Raw genomic sequence first — 20,989 nt, forward strand, 5'->3', positions numbered from 1 at the left:
AGTGCATTAAGAAAATTCACAGTGAAAATGAACACATCTGGAGGAAATGATTTCCATCAGTTTTCTAGAGAAAAGAGTCTTAGAGATGAGCCTTTAGTAGAAGAAATCTAAAGGGTGAGCAGATTTGTTGGCAATCTGTGCCTTTCATTGGCCAATAGCTCCTTCTAGTTTTTTTCACTCATTCATTCGTTTATTCATTCATTCATTCAACAAATTCGTGTTGAATGATTACTATTTGCATGGCAACATGCTAGTGTAGGATTATAAAGATGAATTTGATATATACTTTGTCCTTAAAGAATTTGCTCTTTAATAAGGATAAGGCATGTATATAGATTTTTAAATGTTCTAAATGACATGAAAAAAATTTAAATGAGATTTAAAAGGAAGGAAGACTTAATTTTAGCAAATCAGTTGGCAACGAAGGGAGGGAAAGTAAAGAAATCTTGGAAGAGATGGCATTTAGCTTGTGTTTAAACATCTGTAGATTGGACAGAAGAGAACTTTTTTTTTTTTTTTTTTTGCGGTACGCGGGCTTCTCACTGCTGTGGCCTCTTCCGCCGCGGAGCACAGACAGGCTCCGGACGCGCAGGCCCAGCGGCCATGGCCCACGGGCCCAGCCGCTCCGCAGCACGTGGGATCCTCCCGGACCGGGGCACAAACCCGTGTCCCCTGCGTCGGCAGGCGGACTCACAACCATTACGCCACCCGGGAAGCCCAAGAAGAGAACTTTTGACTGAGGAAGTAATGTGAACAAAGACTCTGAGAAGTAGGAAATTGAGTGCAGTTTGTTTGTACAGTTGGGTTTATGAAAGGGAGTAATGGGAAATACATTTAAAAGGATACCATCAGATTGACAGGACCTTGAATGTGATAGTGAGGGGCTTGGTTTTCATTTTCTAGGCCAAAGCTAGCCATTGGAGATTGCAGAGAAGGGAGGTGGAAGAAAATTGTGTTTTAAGATGGTGACCCCCGAAGGAGAGTTGTACATTGTAATTGTAAAATGAATTTTGATGGGCAGATGCCACCAATGAATCTCCTAACCCAGCTCTCCTTCTTGTCCAGGCTGCTGATGTACTACTGCAACATGGAGCTAACATCAACGTTCAAGATGCAGTTTTTTTCACTCCATTGCACATTGCAGCATACTATGGGCATGAACAGGTAAGTCAGTGGCATTTCCGAAGCCTGGGGCATCACTTAAGTGTTCCAGGGTTTTCTTGAACTGTACTAGGTTCAAAGAAAGGATATTTAAGATATCCTTTGAATTAGTTTTGCCATCTGCTCATCAGTTCCCCCCTTGAAGAGCTTTTGTAGATCCATAGAAACATAGCAGCTACCAAGTTATACATTTTTACTGACTACTTTAGTACACGAGGGAGGCAGTAGAGTATATGGGTAAGTGGGTGGCTATAGAAATCGGCCTGAATTTGAAAAATTACTAGCTTTATGACCATGTGTAGGTTGTATAATATCCCTGATCCTCACTTTCTTGTCTACAAAATGAAAAAAAAATATTAATAGCACCTACCTCATAGGGTTGCTCTTATGATATTAATTTAAAGTGTTTGGCAAATGCTCAACAAATGTCACTGGGATGATACTAACACTAACAATAAAACAAATCATAAAGCCCATTCCAAAAGTTCTCTGAAAATAGATAACTTTTAGAAATGGAATTTCCTCTTTTCTAGTAACCTGGCATGTGGTAGGCTAAAAAATGTCTACCAAAATATGTTTACATGTTCACGTTCTAATTTGTGGAACCTGTGAATGTTACCTTAAAAGGGACTTTGCAGATGTGATCAAGTTAAGGATCTTGAAATGGGGAGATTATCCTGGATTATCTGGGTGGACCTGATGTAATCACAAGGGTCCATATAATAGAGAGCAGAAAATCAGAGTGAGTAGTAGGAGATGTGACAATGGAAGCAGTACATTAAAGTGATACAAGAAGGGGCCACAAGCTAAGGAATGCAGGCAGGCTGTAGAAGCTGAAAAGTAAGGAAATGAAAGCCTCCAGAAGGAATGCAGCCTGCCAACACCTTGATTTTGGACTTCTGACCTCCAGAACTCTAAGAGAATAAAAATGTGTTTTTTTATCCAATAATTTTGTGGTAATTTGCTACAGTGGCAATGGGAAACTAATATATGGGATAACCTAGATAAACTAAAAAACAATCACTAAATGTGCTTTAAATATATAATTTTCTTTAAATATATAGTTATGTATCAGAAACATATTTATAAATTTTGATAATCTGTAATTAAGTAATGATACGTATAGAATGCTTTAAAGTTTACAATGTAGCGTCATTCAACAAATAATTTCATTTGACCTTCGTGACAACCTTATGAACTTAATAAGAGTTACCATGTGAGCAAACTCATACTATGGGACAGGCACTATGTTAAGGCCTTTATGTGGATTTTTTTCTAATTTTGCCCCAACCCTAAAATCAGCTGTTATTTATCCCTTCTAATCAATGATACATATGGAGCTTACTCAGGTCAGGTAGCATGCCAGAGTCATGCAGCTAATAAGTAGAAGAGCTGGAGTATGTATTCAGGTCTGTCTGATCCCAAAACCCATCTTCATTCTGTTGTACCGAAGAGCCTCTTCTTACCCCTCTTCTATCAGTGAGCGAAATCATAAAGTCCAGGCCATTTACTGAAGTAGTGGAGCTAGAATTCAAGGCCTGGTGCTGTAATTCCACAGTCCGTTGATTTTCAACCTTAACATATTGAAAGAAAAATTTTATATGCTCTTTTCAAACACCATCTTTTAGCTATACTCAAGAAACTCAATAGAACCAAATAAAACAGAAATACAAATGTAATTAGATAATCAAAACTTAACTGTTCTTTTGACATTCTGTTTTTACTCTTCCTCATTTTATCTCTCTAGATCTGGTCTCAGTCATGCAGCAGAATTATACCTTTTTACCTTTGTACAGGTCATGCCATTGCACTGCCTGAGGATCCCAAGTTGAAAATCAAACTTCCTTGTGTCTCTGTGCTGTTCTAGTCTTTGTGCCTTTATTTCTTTGCTGGCTGGCATGTGCCTGGACAGTCTCAGACCTGCAAAGTGTGACCTCTAACTAGGGGAGACTGCTCATTTCATTGATAGGCTGCTCAGACTGCACTGGGGTGCCCTGGAGAGCTGAGCACTGAAAACGCTTCTGAAAGTACTGGGTCCAAAACTCAGGTGGCGAAAAAACTTTATACTTTTCTGACTTCAGGCACAGACAGGATATACACAGTGCCTGTTATTTGTAGAGTCATCCTCTTTGGCGATTAACCTCATGACCCAGCAGAAACATAAAGAGCTTCTATGCATGTTGTGTGGAGACCTAAATTTGTTTACTTTCCCTGAATATATAGTCACAGTATTATAAAATTATGCTAAAATGTGGATGGCCCTTTTATGATAAGGGACTCACTTCCTATGTGCAAAGACAGCACATAAGTAATTTATGGAAGCTATTGTCATTTACTAAAATATGCTGACAGGAGAATGGCACATTCGATATACTAATGTGCCATGTTCCTTGCCATTTGCTTATTTACTTATTTTAAGTGGAAGAGTATTTTACCAACAGCAGTAGTTCCTAGGTATATAATAATAGTGCTTAATAGACAATCGATTTCAAAGATAGTTTAACTCTATCCATTATAAAGTCACATAATCAGAATTTATGGAGCCTGTGTAAGTGGAAATATCTGCTTAGGAGTGCAAGGTTCTTGAAACTAAATGTCTACTGTTCAGGTTTCTCTTGAATTAAGTATTGGTCTGCTCGTTAGCCAAGAAATAGATAAAATACATGTGTTTCACATTGGTGCTACCACTTCTGCTATCATTTATTGAATACCAGGCACTTTTCTAAGTGCTTTATGTGTAATAACTTATTTAATTCTCACAACAACTCTATGAGGCATTCCCATTTTAGCAACGAAGAAACTGAATTTTCAAAAGGCCAAATAATTTATTCAAGGTGACATACCTAATAAGCAGAAGCCCAATTTCAGAACCTTTGTTCTTTACCTACTGCATGCAATAGGAAGTTTTCCCACATCCCACCCAGCTAATTTTTCGCCTAGAATTTCTATCGAATATATACCATATTCTTGAGAGGCTTCCGCTCAAGATATATTTATTTGCTGCCACAAAATAGTTTTAGAGCTTGAATTCACTTTTATGCTGATGCCACAATGGTCAAGACTTTTGAGGAGTCCTCCCATAACTGTTATTTTAATGGCACGGGTGCATCCTAACTTATCTCTTGGGATCACTATGATGAGTCCTAAAATTCACAGGGGAGGTAATGTCAATTTTAGAGAAATTATTTGGAAGGTTCCTAAGTGAATATATAAATAATTTGAAGGAATCCCGTAAATTACCTGAAACAACCCCTGGAAACTCTTGAGTTGTTTCTTACTTCATCTCTCTCTGTCCTCTTGGATGTGAATCTCAGCTAATTTGGGAAGATGCTGGGGGCTAGTGTGGCTATCTCCTGTTTACTCACAAATCAAAAAAGGACCCAGAACCCCAGTAGCAAGATTACCATTGGTGACCTATGTATGGAACCACTATGAAAATCAAGAATCAAGTAAGCACTGCTGGCTCTGGCCAGAAGGAAACTTTAGAAAAAATTGTTCAGAGAAGATTATGGGTGACTTGAGAGAAGGTTATTTATGTATTGATACAATGAAGACCCAACCCTGAAATTGCTCCAGTTTTAGATTTCTTGCTAGGTGATATAATAATAAATTCCTTATTGTTTAGGCCAGTTGAGTTAGGATTTTCTGTTATTTTCAGGCAAAAATTATCCAAGAGAAAACCTAAATGATATGTCTCCTTCCCTATTGCTGAAGGCATTGCATTACTGTTTGGCATTTGATACTAATTTCAAATGCATGGATCCTTTAGGTAACCCGCCTCCTTTTGAAATTTGGTGCTGATGTAAATGTAAGCGGTGAAGTCGGAGATAGGCCCCTCCACCTAGCATCTGCAAAAGGATTCTTTAATATTGCGAAACTCTTGGTGGAAGAAGGCAACAAAGCAGATGGTAAGATTATGTTTAGAAGAAGAAATTTGCTATCTTTTACTTTATGTATGCTTTTTACTTCTACTTTACTTATTTATTAGAGAATAATCTAAGTTGATTAATCTTGTACGCATGTACTAATTTGTTCCACAAGTCATAATTTATTATTTTTAATATATTAATTAAACCTATATGTTAATCCTTCTTTACATATTTTAGCTCAACTCTTAATGTATTAGGTGCTGCAGTAAAAGTAAGGGGTTTTCCTAAATTTTTCCTACTTTTTGTTATTCACTAATCTTTTTTTAATTGAGGTAAATTTTACATATAGCAAAATTCTCAAATCTTAACTGAATATTGACTTAAGTGAATATTTGCTTGTGGATACACCCATGTAAAAGCCACCCAGATCAATATATAGACATATATTCATCTGGAAAGTTGAAAATTTTTCACCTGGAAAGTTCCTTGTTGCCCACTTCTTAGTAACTAGCTTTCGCCACCAAAGATAATCAATATTCTGGCTTCTATTGCTATAGGTTAGCTTTTTTTCTGTTCTTGAAGTTGATATAATTTTGTGACTGCTTTCTTTTGATCGACAAGATGATTTTGACTTTTATCCATGTTGTTGCATGAATCATAATTTGCTCTTTTTTATTACCGAAAATTCTATGAATTTCCCACAATTTAACTGTTTATCCGTTCTCCTTGTAATGGAAGGTTAAATGTTTCTAGTGTTTGACTTTTGTGAATATAGCTGCCAGAAACATTCAATTCTTCTTGTGAATATATGTGTTAATCCCTCTTCGTTGTGTGTGTGTGTGTGTGTGTGTGTGTGTGTATTTAGAGAGAGAAAGAGAGAGAGAGAGAGAGAGAGAGAATTACTGCATCAAAGGGCATGCACATGGTTAACTTTTTAGGAAATTTCAGACAACTTTCCAAAGTGTTCGCAATATTTTTCACTCCCACAGCTATATATGAGAGTTCCAGTTGCTCCCCACATCCTCCCCAGTATTTGATACTACTGTTATTTTTAATGGAAATAGAGTTAGAATGTGATCAGGTTGGGGGAAAAAACCTTTAGAATACACAGAAAGATTTTAGATGCATTTAGTAGAATAGAATTTCCTGCAACTTTTTAGTTTTTTAATTACAAAATGAATTTTGGAAAATTGAAAGTATTGAAAAAAAGCTTTCTCTTTTTTTCCTCTTCCTCACAAACTTAATTTTTTGACACAAATTCACTCAGAGTTACATCTTGTCATTAAATTCTCTCAGGCATATCCAGCATTCTGATCCCCAAGAGACCTAATTAAAAGCCCAGCTGTAAGAACTGCTGGCCTTTGCAGCAGAAATGATGCACATTTCCAAAAGCACAAGGTTGTCAGATCTATAGAACTGCCATTTCCTTGGTCCAAAATTGAGATTGATATTCAGTTAATAAAACTAATCAATGTTTTCATTACTCTAAGGAAAACACAAAGGCTCCCAGAGACAACTGTAGCAAGAGGCTAGGGCAATTTCATTTCCATGTTGGAAACAGGGCCATTTTATTTGGTAACGTTTGAGAAACGTAGTTTGTATCATTTTCTGAGCCAGTGTATAATAACTCAGGAATTTTTTCTATAGCATTATCATAAACAACTTGTGTTGTCAGGATGCAAGGAATGCTGTTGTCTGGACCTTGTTTAAGCAGTCTCTTTGATTCTGTTGGTTTAGGATAGGCAGAGGTACACCAATGTGAATCACCGAACACATAATTGTTTTTGAAACTGCCTCACTCTTCCAAGGGGTCAGGAACCACTCACATTTTTCCTTTATTATCAAGGCCAACGTCAGCCTTTTATTCCTCTGCACAACTCCAAAGCTCAGTGGTGTCAAAATGAGTGTCATTTATGATCAGCATGTCTCCAGGATCAAAGGGCTCTTCTACAAAAGGCATTGAAATGTGTACTGCACCCGGATTCCCAGTACATACCAGCGTCATATGATATAATTTTTAACATTTTCTTTCTGACTCACACAAGCACTACATGCCTCCTACTCAATCATTTAAAAAAAAATCAAGTGACATGACTCAGATTTTTAAGTATTTTTACTTCCTTCTAATATACACTTGATATTTAAGTCCCTTTTGTACTTCAACCAATTGCAAAGAATAAATCAGAAAATCTTTTGTGCTGGTGGACACTGCACAAGATTTATTATCAGCTGGTTTACTTATTCCAAAATGTATCTAAGTCTCCAGATGATTTATTTTAGATCTGGACTTTGCCTGTGGTTAATGGACATAAGGGGAAGAATAAATGAATGACCCCAAAAGGAGTGCAATTTGAAATCTGGTATTTACAGCATGTTTCCGTGGTAACAGAATGTCACAAATGAAAATAAATTCAAGTTGCAAATTAGCCAAAATGTATTTCCGAAAGCACGTTCCGCACGTTTGTGAGGTTGACCTATTCAGTCACATATGTTTTAAGTCTCTAGTCTTCTTCCTTATACCTCGTAGGGCAATTAAAAAGGAGAACTGCAATGCTTATCGAATGAGATTGAAAAGGTCAAAATATTGCTGGACTCCATAGGAGGAAAATAGAGACACAATTCTCACAATTTATCATTTTAATAAGTTAAAAATGGAAAATGTTAAATTCAGAAACTATTAATTTTTTGTCATCTGAATGTTGAATGCTATAGTTCTCTTAACTGGAGAACTGGATACTAGAGAAAGTCACAAAAATTTCTAGGGCATGGTCAGTAAGGAGAAGTAATTTATTTTTTAAAATGTGTCTTGTCAGAACTATCACACAGATTTGTTACTGAAAATTTATTTAAGACACACTTGGGAGTTGCTTTAGAGAGCTGGTGAGAGGTCCTAACTTTGCTGGGTTAATATGGAAATGTTTATTTTATCTTTAAGATCAATGAGCAGAAATAAGCAAGAAGTAGCATCCAGCTACCTACCCATTCATCCAATCTTTCTTTCAAAAGACATTACTGAACATTTACTCTCTTCAAAGTAGAGGACTAGTGACCAAATATTTTCTTAATAATGATTTACATGTATTCCTTTGCTTGAAATTTTCCTTTACTTAAATCTCTAAATAAGATGTTAGAGCAAACAGAATATCATTCATACATTCAGTTTTCCTCAGGTAAGAATAATAATATATGCACTTTTTGTTTTTGCAAATTGGTCCAAGACAGAATTAAGGAATCAGAAGGACTGAAGCAGAAATACGGGTATATATATATATAAACTCTGCATCTGATGCAGATTTCTCCTGGCTTGTCCCTTTGGTTGGTATTTTATATCTTCTTTGATGAGAATAATGTCTAGGCCATTGCAGGTAATTCACCAAGTAAAGAGTCTGCTTTGAAGTTTATTGATTCAACTAGAGAAGAATAATGTTGGGTGGGACCAGGTATGGCTAAAGGAAAATTATGAATTAATGGAATATTGTGCTTCATTCTGCTTTACAATGTCCCCTCTGGCCCTCAAGAACTCACATGTGACCTCCTGATGCCCTGGACTCCCTGCTGTCCTCAAGCTTTGACTCATGGTATTGACTTTCCCTGGCTTCCAACAGAATGTGAACAAAGGAAAAGTATCTTAAAAAGGAAGATAATCAAAACAACCGGGAAAATTCTTCTGAAGGAAGTGTGTCCTTCTGAGCCACTCATTAATAGAAAAGATTCAAAGATTTATTTTTCAATAACAGTCTTGGGAGGAGGAGTTCAGGAACTTTGTTAAAGATTTCCCTTTGGCTTAAGGGCTTGCAGGTTGATAAAATAAGAATTATTGTCTACAAATATAGCAGCTATAAGGCCTAAACCAGTGTTCATTAAATGTTAAATGATGATTATATTTGAACTTTTTAAAATTAACTCTTATCTTGCCTTTCTTTTCCTTCCAACCCTTCATCATTAAAAAAGTAATTCGATCAATTCTTTTGGCTCTATGGATAATTTCTTTTATAGATATATAAGAATGAGAATGAATGGGATTTGTTAAGGGCTATTATTTTCTATTTTGAATAAAGCACCCTGTACAGATGGACAAAGTAGTAAAATAATAAAACAAGTGATTGTAGAGCAGTCGATCTGGTTATTTTTGGTTTTAAAAATTGTGCTAAAGCAGATCTAGAATTTAGCAGCTTGGTGTTGATTTGTTATTACTTCAGGCCTGTAATTATTGACTATTCAACTAGATTGTAAGTTATTTGAGGGTATAGACTCTATGCATTTATAGCTTATTTGCCTTAGCACCACTTAGCAAAATTCTAAGAGGGAAATTAGTAAAAAGGGAGAGTGAAGATTTTTATTAAGTATCTAATTTGTGATAAGCATCATGCTAGACACTTTCTAGAAATGATCTCCTTTAATCCTTTCAGCATCCCTGCTGCACCAATAGTGTTATTATATCCACTGTTACTTATAAGAAATCAATATCTCCAACACCTAGCACAGTGCTTGGTGCATATTGATTATTTAATACTTGTTGAGGAATGACTATGTGTCAGTCAGGTGTTCTTATTTGCAAGTGTTGGAAACTAATACTTGCTAATTTAAGCATTAGGGGAAATATTAAAGGATATCAATTAGCACACAGAATCTTCCCCAGGACAGAGTAGAAAGCCAGGTTTGGAATTTTCACAGTGAGAAATGGTGTCCAGAATCACACCCCAAAACTAATCCTTTGAAGGCACACTGCCACCCCAGCTAGGCACACACACCAACACTTGTGTTTCTGGCACCAATAATGCGGGGCACCCAGTCTGTGGCTGGACAACATTACCACTGGAAATTAGATGGAGCTATTCTACCACTGCTACTTTGCCAAGATAGAATAGACTCTCCTTTTGTGTGTCATCAGCTCTGATGTCAGAGTCTGAAATAACATGTTGATTGGAAGAGCCTGTAGATAAGAGTCCAACCAGGACGTGGTTGAGAGTGAAAGGGTCACTATTAAAAATTATTCTAGGATAAGAAGCCTAAACCAGGACATATGGTCACCCTCTACTAATTCTGTGCCCCTAACTGCAAAGGAGGCTTGGAAAGCATATTTTCGGCTTCTATGATAAAAGGTGATCTTGGCCTCTAGTCAGTACTTTCAGTATAGGGAATTTCCCAAATGTCAGAAGAGGTTATAAGTCTTGATTGGACAAAGAGAAGGTCAAATGCCCACTACTGAGTAATCAATTTAACAGTTAATGTTAAAAAACTATCTTAGATAATACAATTCATGAGGTCTTCCTCACTCTAAAACTTGCTGTCTTTTCATTATACCATGATTTGTATACCGCAACATGACATTTCTCAGTTAGGGGGACATCAGAACCTCCTACACAGTCTTGCGAACATACAGAGTACTAGGCCCCACGCTAACATATTGAGCCAAAATTTTGGGAAATGGTGCTCTGTCCAGAGTATTAAAATTTTAACATCTTCTATGGGGGTGAAAGGGGAATCAATTTGAAAGGAGATGCTTGTGGAAATAAGGCTATGAGTACCTTTTAGATACTTACTAGTTTCCTGAACTCTTCCACTGTGCAAGGTAAATTTTTTTAACATCTGTATCGGAGTATAATTGCTTTACACTGGTGTGTTAGTTTCTGCTTTATAATAAAGTGAATCAGCTATACATATACATATATCCCCATATCTCCTCCCTCTTGTGTCTCCCTCGCACCCTCCCTATCCCACCCCTCTAGGTGGTCACAAAGCACCGAGCTGATCTCCCTGTGCTATGCGGCTGCTTCTCACTAGCTAGCTATTTTACATTTGGTAGTGTATATATGTCCATGACACTCTCTCCCTTCGTCCCAGCTTACGCTTCCCCTCTCTGTGTCCTCAAGTCCATTCTGTACATCTGCATCTTTATTCCTGTCCTGCCCCTAGTTTCTTCAGATATATGTGTTAGCATACAGTATTTGTTTTTCTCTTTCTGACTTACTTCATTCTGTATGGCAGACTCTAGGTCCATCCACCTCACTACAAATAACTCAATTTTGTTTTTTTATGGCTGTGTAATATTCCATTGTATATATGTGTCACATCTTCTTTATCCATTCATCGGTCGATGGACACTTAGGTTGCTTCCATGTCCTGGCTATTGTAAATAGAGCTGCAGTGAACATTGTGGTACATGATTCTTCTTGAATTATGGTTTTCTCAGGGTATATGCCCAGTAGTGGGATTGCTGGGTCATATGGTATGCAAGGTAGATTTGATTAGATGCATTCCATAGATTTATGGGAGCTAGAAGAAAGCCTGCTTAATGTGGAAATAGGCTATAGGATAGAATTCTAACTTTTTAAATTGGTGGCACTTAATTTCCTTTATTATTGTCATTAATTGGCAATTTCCAGGAGTCTCTCAGGCACTTAGAAAAATCCCTGATACTACACATGAGCAGGTTGAGAAATAGAGGATTCCAGATAACATATGTTTCCCTTTCTTTTGATGACAGTGAATGCTCAGGACAATGAGGATCACGTTCCACTCCACTTCTGTTCTCGCTTTGGACACCACGATATAGTGAAGTACCTGCTCCAGAGCAATTTAGAAGTTCAGCCACATGTTGTTAATATCTATGGAGACACCCCTTTGCACCTGTGAGTATTATGTATACTTCCATAGGTACTGCAGGTATACTACGTGTACCTTCTTACTATTCTCAAAATATTTTCTTAACTCTAGGGCATGCTACAATGGCAAATTTGAAGTTGCCAAGGAGATCATCCAAATATCAGGAATAGAAAGTCTGACTAAAGAAAACATCTTCAGTGAAACGGCTTTTCACAGGTAAAAGAATATTTAAGTGCAATAGCCTCTAAACTTAGCTAACACCCTACAACACTGGAAGTCATGTACATGAAGCAAGAATGAATAGTGGCAGATGTTGCAATCAGAGAGCAAGACCAGAGGGTGGCCAGAGGACAAGGAGCCCAAGCTAGATGCACAGAGAAAAGGTAGACGCAGATGCTGCAGCCAGTACAACAGATGGGGCCAGAGCCAGATGCTGCCTTCCTGGCAGCAGCCACAAAGACAGGGACTGATGTTGCCAAGGCAACAGGCATATCAACATCTGTAAGCATATTGCTCCTATTCCACTACACTCTGCAGAAAGCTGCCAAAAGGAGCAGTGCCCATAATCCTCTTCCGACAAGAATATCATTACCAGAATTCATCAGCATCAAATGTGACATTTTTTCCTTACCACTTAAACCTTATGTGCAAATGTATCTACCTATCTAAGACATCCATCTGTCAGCCTGTAAGAGCTTAGTCAGGGTGGCCACTGAGGTACCTAAGAAGGCATTAGCTCCTTGCTAGGAATCGATTACAGTCCTTTGCAACGTGCTCTGGAAAAGCACCCTGAAGGAGCAGCTGGGTTTGGAAAAGTTGTGACAAAGAAAAAAAGAAAGAGAGAGAGAGAGGGAGGGAAAAGTTTGCTAAGAACTCAAGCGCATAACTCCCTAAAATGTCCTAAAGGAAAGCAGATGTTTTATAAAATTTAAAACCTCATTTTTTAACAGGTTACTGTTTTGCTTATAAAAATAAAAACGTAGTCATTTGAATTGAGTAAACCTTGAATATCAGATTATTTACCTACATATTACAGATCTCTTGGCTGTTAGCAACCTCTAAAACATGTATTTGAGACTAGTATGTTATTTACGTAGTGTTTGTCCTGTACTAGTGAATAAGAGAAATGAGACACTTTTTTTAAATACTGAACTAAAATTAAGCTTACACTTCTGCATCAGGCATCAACTTGTCAAATTTCACTTGGATTTCCAGATTTTTCTTATCACCCAAAGAGGTCAGACAAAAGGGAGGTGAAGAAAACTACCATTTATGGAACAGTGAATATGTGCTGGATGATTTGCATCCATTATCTCATTTAATCCTCCTAACCATTTTATGCAGTTGGATTTACTATCCCTTTTTTACCAATGAGAAAATTGAGGCTCAGGAAAACTAAGTAACTTGCCAAAGATTCTTATGGCTAGAAAAACATGTATTACATGCCTGACTAATTCCAAATCCTGTGTTTTTATATATCTTCATGTTCTAGTACCAAAATATTTTGTCTGTTTTCTACACACTCTGTAACAGAACAGATGCAAGAACTCTTCAGATCATGCCTTCAAAGTGTACCAGTGGAATTTGTCCCTGAAGGGGACAGTTGGCAGAACTGATATGTACGGGTTATTAGTGTCCTCTACCCATTACGTCATTCTTGTGGAGGCTGACACCACAGGCTAGTTTTCAAATCATTTTGCTACTTTGTGCACATAAATTGAAACCGACTATAATCAGAGGGTTATTGTCACCTTCAGAAGATTGTCTATATGACAAGATTAGTGAAGTGAGTTAAAACTAGGTATCCAATTGTTTTATTTTGTGCAAACCTGTGGCTGCTAGGAATAACGTATTAATATTTTCATTCTATTCATTTTAAGTACATATTTATAAAAGAAATTCTCCTTTTACATAAGGAACTGACTACAGTTATGAATTTTTCTATGTACAAATCACAGTGCTTTACACATAGTCAGCACTTAGTACATTCCTGTTATTGTTTTCATATGTCTGTATGTATACACATTTGTATACACACGTACACACACACACACACACATATATATATATATATGTTCTGAATTCGTCATTTCCTATAAATAGTTGCTTTGAACAGAAATAATGAGGTAATTCAGACAACGGAACATTAAAAGTATAGTGTTGGGCTTCCCTCGTGGCGCAGTGGTTGAGAGTCCGCCTGCCGATGCAGGGGACACGGGTTCGTGCCCCGGTCCGGGAAGATCCCACATGCCGCGGAGCAACTGGGCCCGTGAGCCATGACCGCTGAGCCTGCACGTCCGGAGCCTGTGCTCCGCAACAGGAGAGGCCACAACAGTGAGAGGTTCGCCAACAAGTATAGTGTTAATGGTCCTATTTATAATACAAATAACTAATGGTGATACGATCTATTACACTGAGATGGTTGTTTTTTATTCACTTAATTATTCAAGAAAGGCTTGTTAAGGACCTGTCTTGTGTTGTTGCTGGTAGGAACATTAACATGACACAGTCCCTTCCCTCCTTAAGGGAACTCTATTGTAAGGTATCAAAACACACAGAGGTGTATTCATTATCATAACACAATATGATAAGTGCCATAAAACTGAAATTACAAGGAAGCAGAGGAGATAGCAATGAACTCAGCCTTTGGTTCATGAGAAGACTTCATAAGGAAGCAATAGTTCAACTAGATAAATAATGGCATTTATTTAAAGAAAATAATAATATCCCATGAGAGAAAAAGGATTTAGGTAAAGTCATCCCAGGGAGAGGAAAGAGTAAGACCCAGTGAACTACCACTTATAGAACAAATCTGGAAGGAAAAAACACTGTTTTTCTGTACTCTACCTCAACATTCAATACCTCACTTCTGAAACACATGATACCAGTTTTGTGTGAGATTTTTCTACACCAAACAATTCTCCAGTTCTCTACAGACAACGAGTGGGTGTCCTAAAATTCATTTCAGTTTGGCACTGCCTACCTGGAATTAGCATCAGATCTCACAAGACTGCCCCTCTTCCCACTTCAGGTGCAATCACAAGTCTAACTTGTCACCTAAATCTCTCAGAACCTTCCTGTGTTCCCCCATTCCATTCAGTTGCCCTGCAGAATGCCTAGAAAAGAATTAATATCATAGGAGATATTTAATAAGAAAATGCTAGAAATTTTATACAGCTCCTTTCTTTTTTTTTTTTTTTTTTTGAGGTACGCGGGCCTGTCACTGTTGTGGCCTCTCCCGTTGCCAGAGCACAGGCTCCGGACGCGCAGGCTCAGCGGCCATGGCTCATGGGCCTAGCCGCTCCGTGGCATGCGAGATCTTCCAGGACCAGGGAATGAACCCATGTCCCCTGCATTGGCAGGCGGACTCTCAACCACTGTGCCACCAGGGAAACCCACAGCTCCTTTCTTGAAGGCCCATATTTGAGAATCTTAGGATTTTATTGCTTTATGTGCTTTTTTTCTCTTATCACCTCCTTCTCCTCTCTCTTTCCCTCCTTCTCTCATCTTTTTGGCACTTATATAAACATCTGCATCTAGAATAGCCTGGGTGAATCAGGGCTGTTTTAATTTTTTAGGGCTACCATAACTAAATACCACAGACTGGGTGGCTTGAACACCAGAAATTTATTTTCTCACAATTCTAGAGGCTGGAAGTCCAAGATCAAGGTGTCAGGTTTGTTTTCTTCTGAGGCCTTTCTCTTTGTATTGCAGATGGCCACCTTCTTTTTGTGTCTTTACATGGTTGTCCCTCTGTTCATGTCATCTGTATACTAATATTCCCTTCTTATAAGGACACCAGTCATATTTGGAGAGGGCCAATCCTAATTATTCCATTTCCACTTAATTACCTCTGTAAATTATACCTCTTTAAATTATAGTCACATTATAAGGTTATGGGAGTTAGGGCTTCAACATATTAATTTGGAGTACATACGTTCAGCCTTCTATTTTCCCTGTGTTATATTTTTGCAGTGCTTGTACCTATGGCAAGAGCATTGACCTGGTTAAATTTCTTCTTGATCAGAATGTCATAAGCATCAACCACCAAGGAAGGGATGGGCACACAGGTAAGACTGTGGTGAGAACATCACCAGTTTCTGATGCATGTGAATGCTTAAGAAAAGTGGTGGGCTTGGGGGGTGGGGTGGGGGTGGGAGTGGTCAACCCCAATGAGGGGGAATATTTTATCAATGACATCATTTAAATTGATGGTGCATGGTGATAGTAAAAGGCAGACTGACTTTGCTCAGTTTCATTATTGTGCTAAAGTATCTACAGTCAATGCACCCATTATGATCTGCACCAGGAACAGACTGATCCCACTGCCTTGCCCTTGGCTTGCTGCTGAAAAAAAACCCTTGTTTGGGGTCTTTGTTCTTTGATTTGTACAAAGTTGCTAACATTTATTCTGGTAATTACAGTGGATAGAGAAATACTAGAAATTGTGCTAAGCAAAAGGTAGTCTATATAGATCAACTAGGTACTTCTTTTCCTAAACTATGTCTTGTTTGCGCAAAGACAGAATTAATTCTTTGTCAAAGAAATCAACCCTTGCTGTATATCTCTGGCAACAATTCTATTATGTGGTAGTGACTGTCTTTTGAAAATTGGGTTTCAGTTTTCCCTTTTTCTCCTTTCACACTTTCATTCTTATTCTATCATAGGATTGCACTCTGCTTGCTACCATGGTCACATTCACCTGGTTCAGTTCTTACTGGATAACGGAGCTGATATGAATCTGGTAGCTTGTGATCCAAGCAGGTCTAGTGGCGAAAAAGATGAGCAGACATGTTTAATGTGGGCTTATGAAAAAGGTATACTTTTCACCATTGCATCTCTATAGTGATAACATTGAACTCTGTGCACAGATTATGCCAATGCATCAATAATTCTTTTGCTTGCATGACTTGTATACTCCCATTTCCTCTGGAGATTGTATTTGAATCGTTGGAGACTTGGATCAAAGAGTACAATAGGGAAAGCAACTCCTGGGCTGCAGATGAGCTGAAGGCATTCTTGGTATTGGCATTTTGAAGGGAGAAGGAGATATCACATTTCTAGACACTGGAGAAACAAAATTGTGATAGGTAATGATAGCTACTTTCTTAGAGTAGATGCAGAACTAGTCTTTACCTCTTATATAGGAGAATTTTGATGTGGATTCAAATTATTAAAAATGAAATTAATGCAAAGAAAGAAAGGGAGTATTTGTCACATCTAACCCTGCTAACAATGCCTGCACTAGAAAAAGTAAGGCAACCAATGTTTAGTGCTTAAGTATAAACTTATTTGAGCTCAAAGAGGTGAAAGCTTGGGCAGAACACCTGGTTTTAAATCAAACCATGTTGCTTGATCTTGAGCAAGTTATTTATTCTTGCTAAGCTTTAGTTTTTCATCTGAAAAATGAGGACAATAACAACTTCATAAGATTGTAAAGATTAAATTAGATAATATGTGCAAATTGCTTATAAATGTGGCTGGCACAAAATAAATACCTAATAATTGGCATTTCAGTAATAATAAGAGTGGTAATAGTAGTAGTCCAGAAATAAAGATTATTAATAGTGAATTTTTCATTTTAAAGGAGAGGAAACTAGACACAATTAGAAGGTCAAATAGCATCTTTGTCATTGTTATTACAATATACTATACCTCTTAAGAGAGCTCTACATAAATGCATAAACTCCAACAGAGTGTAAATTTTCAGGTGACATGGAACAGTACTGAAATCAGAGTTACAACTAAATACTGTAAAATATATCAGACTTTGATGCCTGCATTGTCTTATTAGGATGTTTAAAGTATGTAAAGAAGTATTCTTATCTTTTTAAATGTTAGAATCTTAGAAAACCGTACTTAAAAAGAGCAATTACTAAACTGGAAGAGTTCTTAGGCTACCAAGAGGATCTAAAAGGTTTTCTACCTTGAAATAGGTAGAGGTCCATTAATGAACAGAGAGATGAAGTTTGATGGATAGAAATAGAGAGCTATTAGACAAGGAGAGCTATAGAGCTCTCTATAGCTCTCTAATACCACAGACTGGGTGGCTTGAACACCAGAAATTTATTTTCTCACAATTCTAGAGGCTGGAAGTCCAAGATCAAGGTGTCAGGTTTGTTTTCTGACATAGCTGATATAGCTATTAGACATTTCTGATATAGCTATTAGAGAGCTATAGACAAGGAGAAAGAAAAACATAGGTCTGAAGACTGCTAGTGAGGAAATGATATAGGAGTTACTTTACTATAGACAAGTGAACAGACATGGAACAGCAAGGAATGAGTTAAGATATAGGCCTGTTATGTTTTTTACTTTTTACTTGAGTATTGTATAAACACACACGCGCATGCGCACACGTGTACTTGCACATTATAGCTCAATGAATTTTCACAAACTGAACTCACTCAGCGTCCAGATGAAGAAACTGAACATGGTCAGCACCCAGAAGCCCTACTTACATTGTCTTCCACTCACTCCCCAAAGAGGGTACCCCTGCCTTTTCGAGGCATAGACTAGCTTTACCTCTTTCTGTACTTAATATAAGTGAAATGCTATGCTACATACATCTTTATGTCTGGCCTCTTTTGACCAACAGTTTGTGAGATTCATCCATATTGTTGCAGGTAGCTCTAGACTGTTCATTCTTGTATGGTATTATGTTTTTAATTATATCACAATTCATTCATTCTGCTTTTTCAGGGCATTTGGATAATTTTCAATTGGGGACTATTAGGAACACTGTTGTTATACGTGTACATGTCATGTACGTGTCTTTTGATGAATAACTATATACATTTCTGTTAGGTATAACTGCCTTCTACTTTGTGTAAAAGAAAGTCCAGGTAATTGTATATTTGCATATCAGTTGGAAAATCTTACATATTCTGAAGCCTCGAGAGGGCTTACTAAGTTCTAGTTATGTTGCATTTATTCCAATGATTCTCAGACAGTGTCTCTCAATAAATTTGAGTTTCAGAGAAAGACTGTTTACAAGTCATTAGTCTTCCGGAAGACAGCTCCGAAGTAGCTGCTGCAGCTTATCTCTTCACAGGGTTTGGCTTTGTTTGTTTTTACTTGATTGAGAGTAATGGTTGAAAACTGGCTTTACTTTTATTTTTTGTGGAATTCCACACTTTATAAAACAGTGAATCATTGTGTAAGCTCCTAAGATTTCCTACCAAATGACAACAATAAAAATCCTTTAGCTTAGAGGACTTACCCACTGGTCTCTGCAATATATGCCATACTTGTCACCCTTATTTGTTCAACTAATGTGCCAGGCATCAGTGTTGCATTTCATTATTACTATGAATTTTAACAAATTGAATGTTACTACTCAGGAGACAGATGGATGTTTTGCATATGTTCTAGGGCAGAGCAAGTTAAACCAACAAAATAAATTTGTTGCTATTTTCTCTTGCTAGAGAAACGTTGCATTGTTTTCATGTGTTCAGGGAAGATTGAAATGGCCTTGTTAAAATATTGTCAGCAGTGCGTTGTCCCTGTTTTCTTTGGCTTTGCTTTCTCCTTCAGAGCGGGAGTCACCAAATTAATTGATATGGTGTACCAAGGATTTTCTTGAGCAACTTGGAGATGGAGTTGAAAAAGCACTAAAACTTCACTTGGAGTTCTTTCTTTGTGGAATAGAGATGATGTAAAAGTGGCCCCATCATGGCTTGCCCTGTACCCTATCCAGTCCTTAGAAAACTCAGAAGAGACTTCATAACCAGGGTCTGTCTATTTAAAAAGGAATACTTTTGAATGTGCCCAGTTTGAATAGCTCATCTTAGTCTACCCTCTTAAGATAGAACTAGGAGGCTTTCTCAACAGCACTCATCTCTGAATGGTTAGAAGGCAAATTTTTCATCTGTCCCAAACAAAATTTTTAGCTGACCCTCTCTGCTATTCTGTTATAGCACATTCAGAGGTGCTTTGGAGTTCTGAAAAGAATTATCTACTATCTTTTGGAATATTTTTAGCAAAGAGTTTACTCACTATGACTCCCTGTGGGATCAGGTATGAAAAATATTTTCCATTTACTTAGCCCTTTTAACCTAGAGATATCAAAATCAATCTTAGAAATAATTTGCCTGGTGACCTTGGTTCTAACCAGTAACCAAAAGCCTACTGGTTTAAGTTTCAATATTTCACTGCCAGATTGCTCAGAGCTCCAATTTTATAATACTTAGAATGTTTCCTCTCCCCAGTCTGTCCTCCCTCTTCTTTTCTACCGTTCCATCTGAGAGTAGCCATAGCTGTCTCACTCACTTGGATTTGTTCTGCTCTTTCCCTTGGGTACAAAGGACTTCTATGAATCAATTTAAATTAGCCAGAAGAAATAGCCAGCAGCCTGCTTATGTTCAAATCCTCTGCCCTAATCACCAGTAGGGAAAACCCATTGAAAAGACCTACACATAATCTTACATCCATTGCATTAAAGATGAAACTGCTGAATTGAAAAGATCTCAGCCAATTAGAATTGAGCACATAGCTCAATAGTGTGTCTGGCAGTTAGATTTGAAAAGGCTGCCTTTGACAAAGAAAAGCACTCCTTTATGTCAGGCTGTTTAGGGTCAGAAAATAACCCAAACTAGAAACAGAACTAAAACTTATTTGCTTCAGTACTGACACCAGTTAAAGTAATTTACAGAGGCTCCTATCCCAATATCTAATTACCCAGAATACAATATTTGTATACAGCAGAACTACTCTAATTCACAGTGACAGGGAGCTGCAGTTGGAGAATTAGTGAGTAAGTGAGCAAAAACAATAAAAATCAAGGTTCCTGTACCATGATATATACTTTGTTCATTCCTTTTGACAAGTGTAGTGTGGTGTGAATTATTTATAGTAAATGTACCATAGTGTATTCTCTAAAAGTAATGAAGTCTTACAGTTGTGAGTTTCTACAGCTTTCAGCCAGTAAAAAATAACTAAGAGATAAGGGTGAGGGAGGAGTAGAAGGAAGAAGAGGTGGCGTCCTTAAATATTTTGATAACTCTTCATCCATGGATTATAAACTCCCAAACTTCTTCTATATTGAATTCTTACCTCTTTGGAGTTTACTTAGTTTAATGAACATAGTTTAGTGTGCTAGGGTGGATTGGGTTGGGATAGAGGAAGGAATAAACAAAAGATTTAGATGGCATTTTAAAATCTATGTGCAATTTTGTGTCTACTGGTTACCTTTCTACATGTTTAGTTAACTTTTTTAAAAAATAAATAAATAAAATAATACCAACTCTCATTAGAATAGGAAGAACTTTTACTCTTATGGGGGCTAACACAAAAATTTTGAGACATAACTGTGTAAGAAGCTACAAACATTAATACAAACAGCAGAAGAGAAC

At 37.4% G+C, this 20,989-nt stretch overlaps 1 protein-coding gene across 1 annotated transcript in view; it reads left to right on the top strand.

Annotated features, from left to right (window-relative positions):
- The window catches only part of TNNI3K (TNNI3 interacting kinase), a 312,769-nt gene that overhangs the window by 110,175 nt on the left and 181,605 nt on the right, over nt 1-20,989 (top strand). The window contains exons 8-13 of the mRNA XM_067726575.1: nt 1,066-1,164; nt 4,931-5,069; nt 11,518-11,662; nt 11,748-11,852; nt 15,612-15,706; nt 16,304-16,453. Coding sequence (XP_067582676.1) covers nt 1,066-1,164; nt 4,931-5,069; nt 11,518-11,662; nt 11,748-11,852; nt 15,612-15,706; nt 16,304-16,453 — 733 coding nt within the window. The remainder of the gene's footprint in view (nt 1-1,065; nt 1,165-4,930; nt 5,070-11,517; nt 11,663-11,747; nt 11,853-15,611; nt 15,707-16,303; nt 16,454-20,989) is intronic.

This window comes from Pseudorca crassidens, chromosome 2 (assembly GCF_039906515.1).
Source record: "Pseudorca crassidens isolate mPseCra1 chromosome 2, mPseCra1.hap1, whole genome shotgun sequence".
Classification (NCBI taxonomy): Eukaryota; Metazoa; Chordata; class Mammalia; order Artiodactyla; family Delphinidae; genus Pseudorca; species Pseudorca crassidens.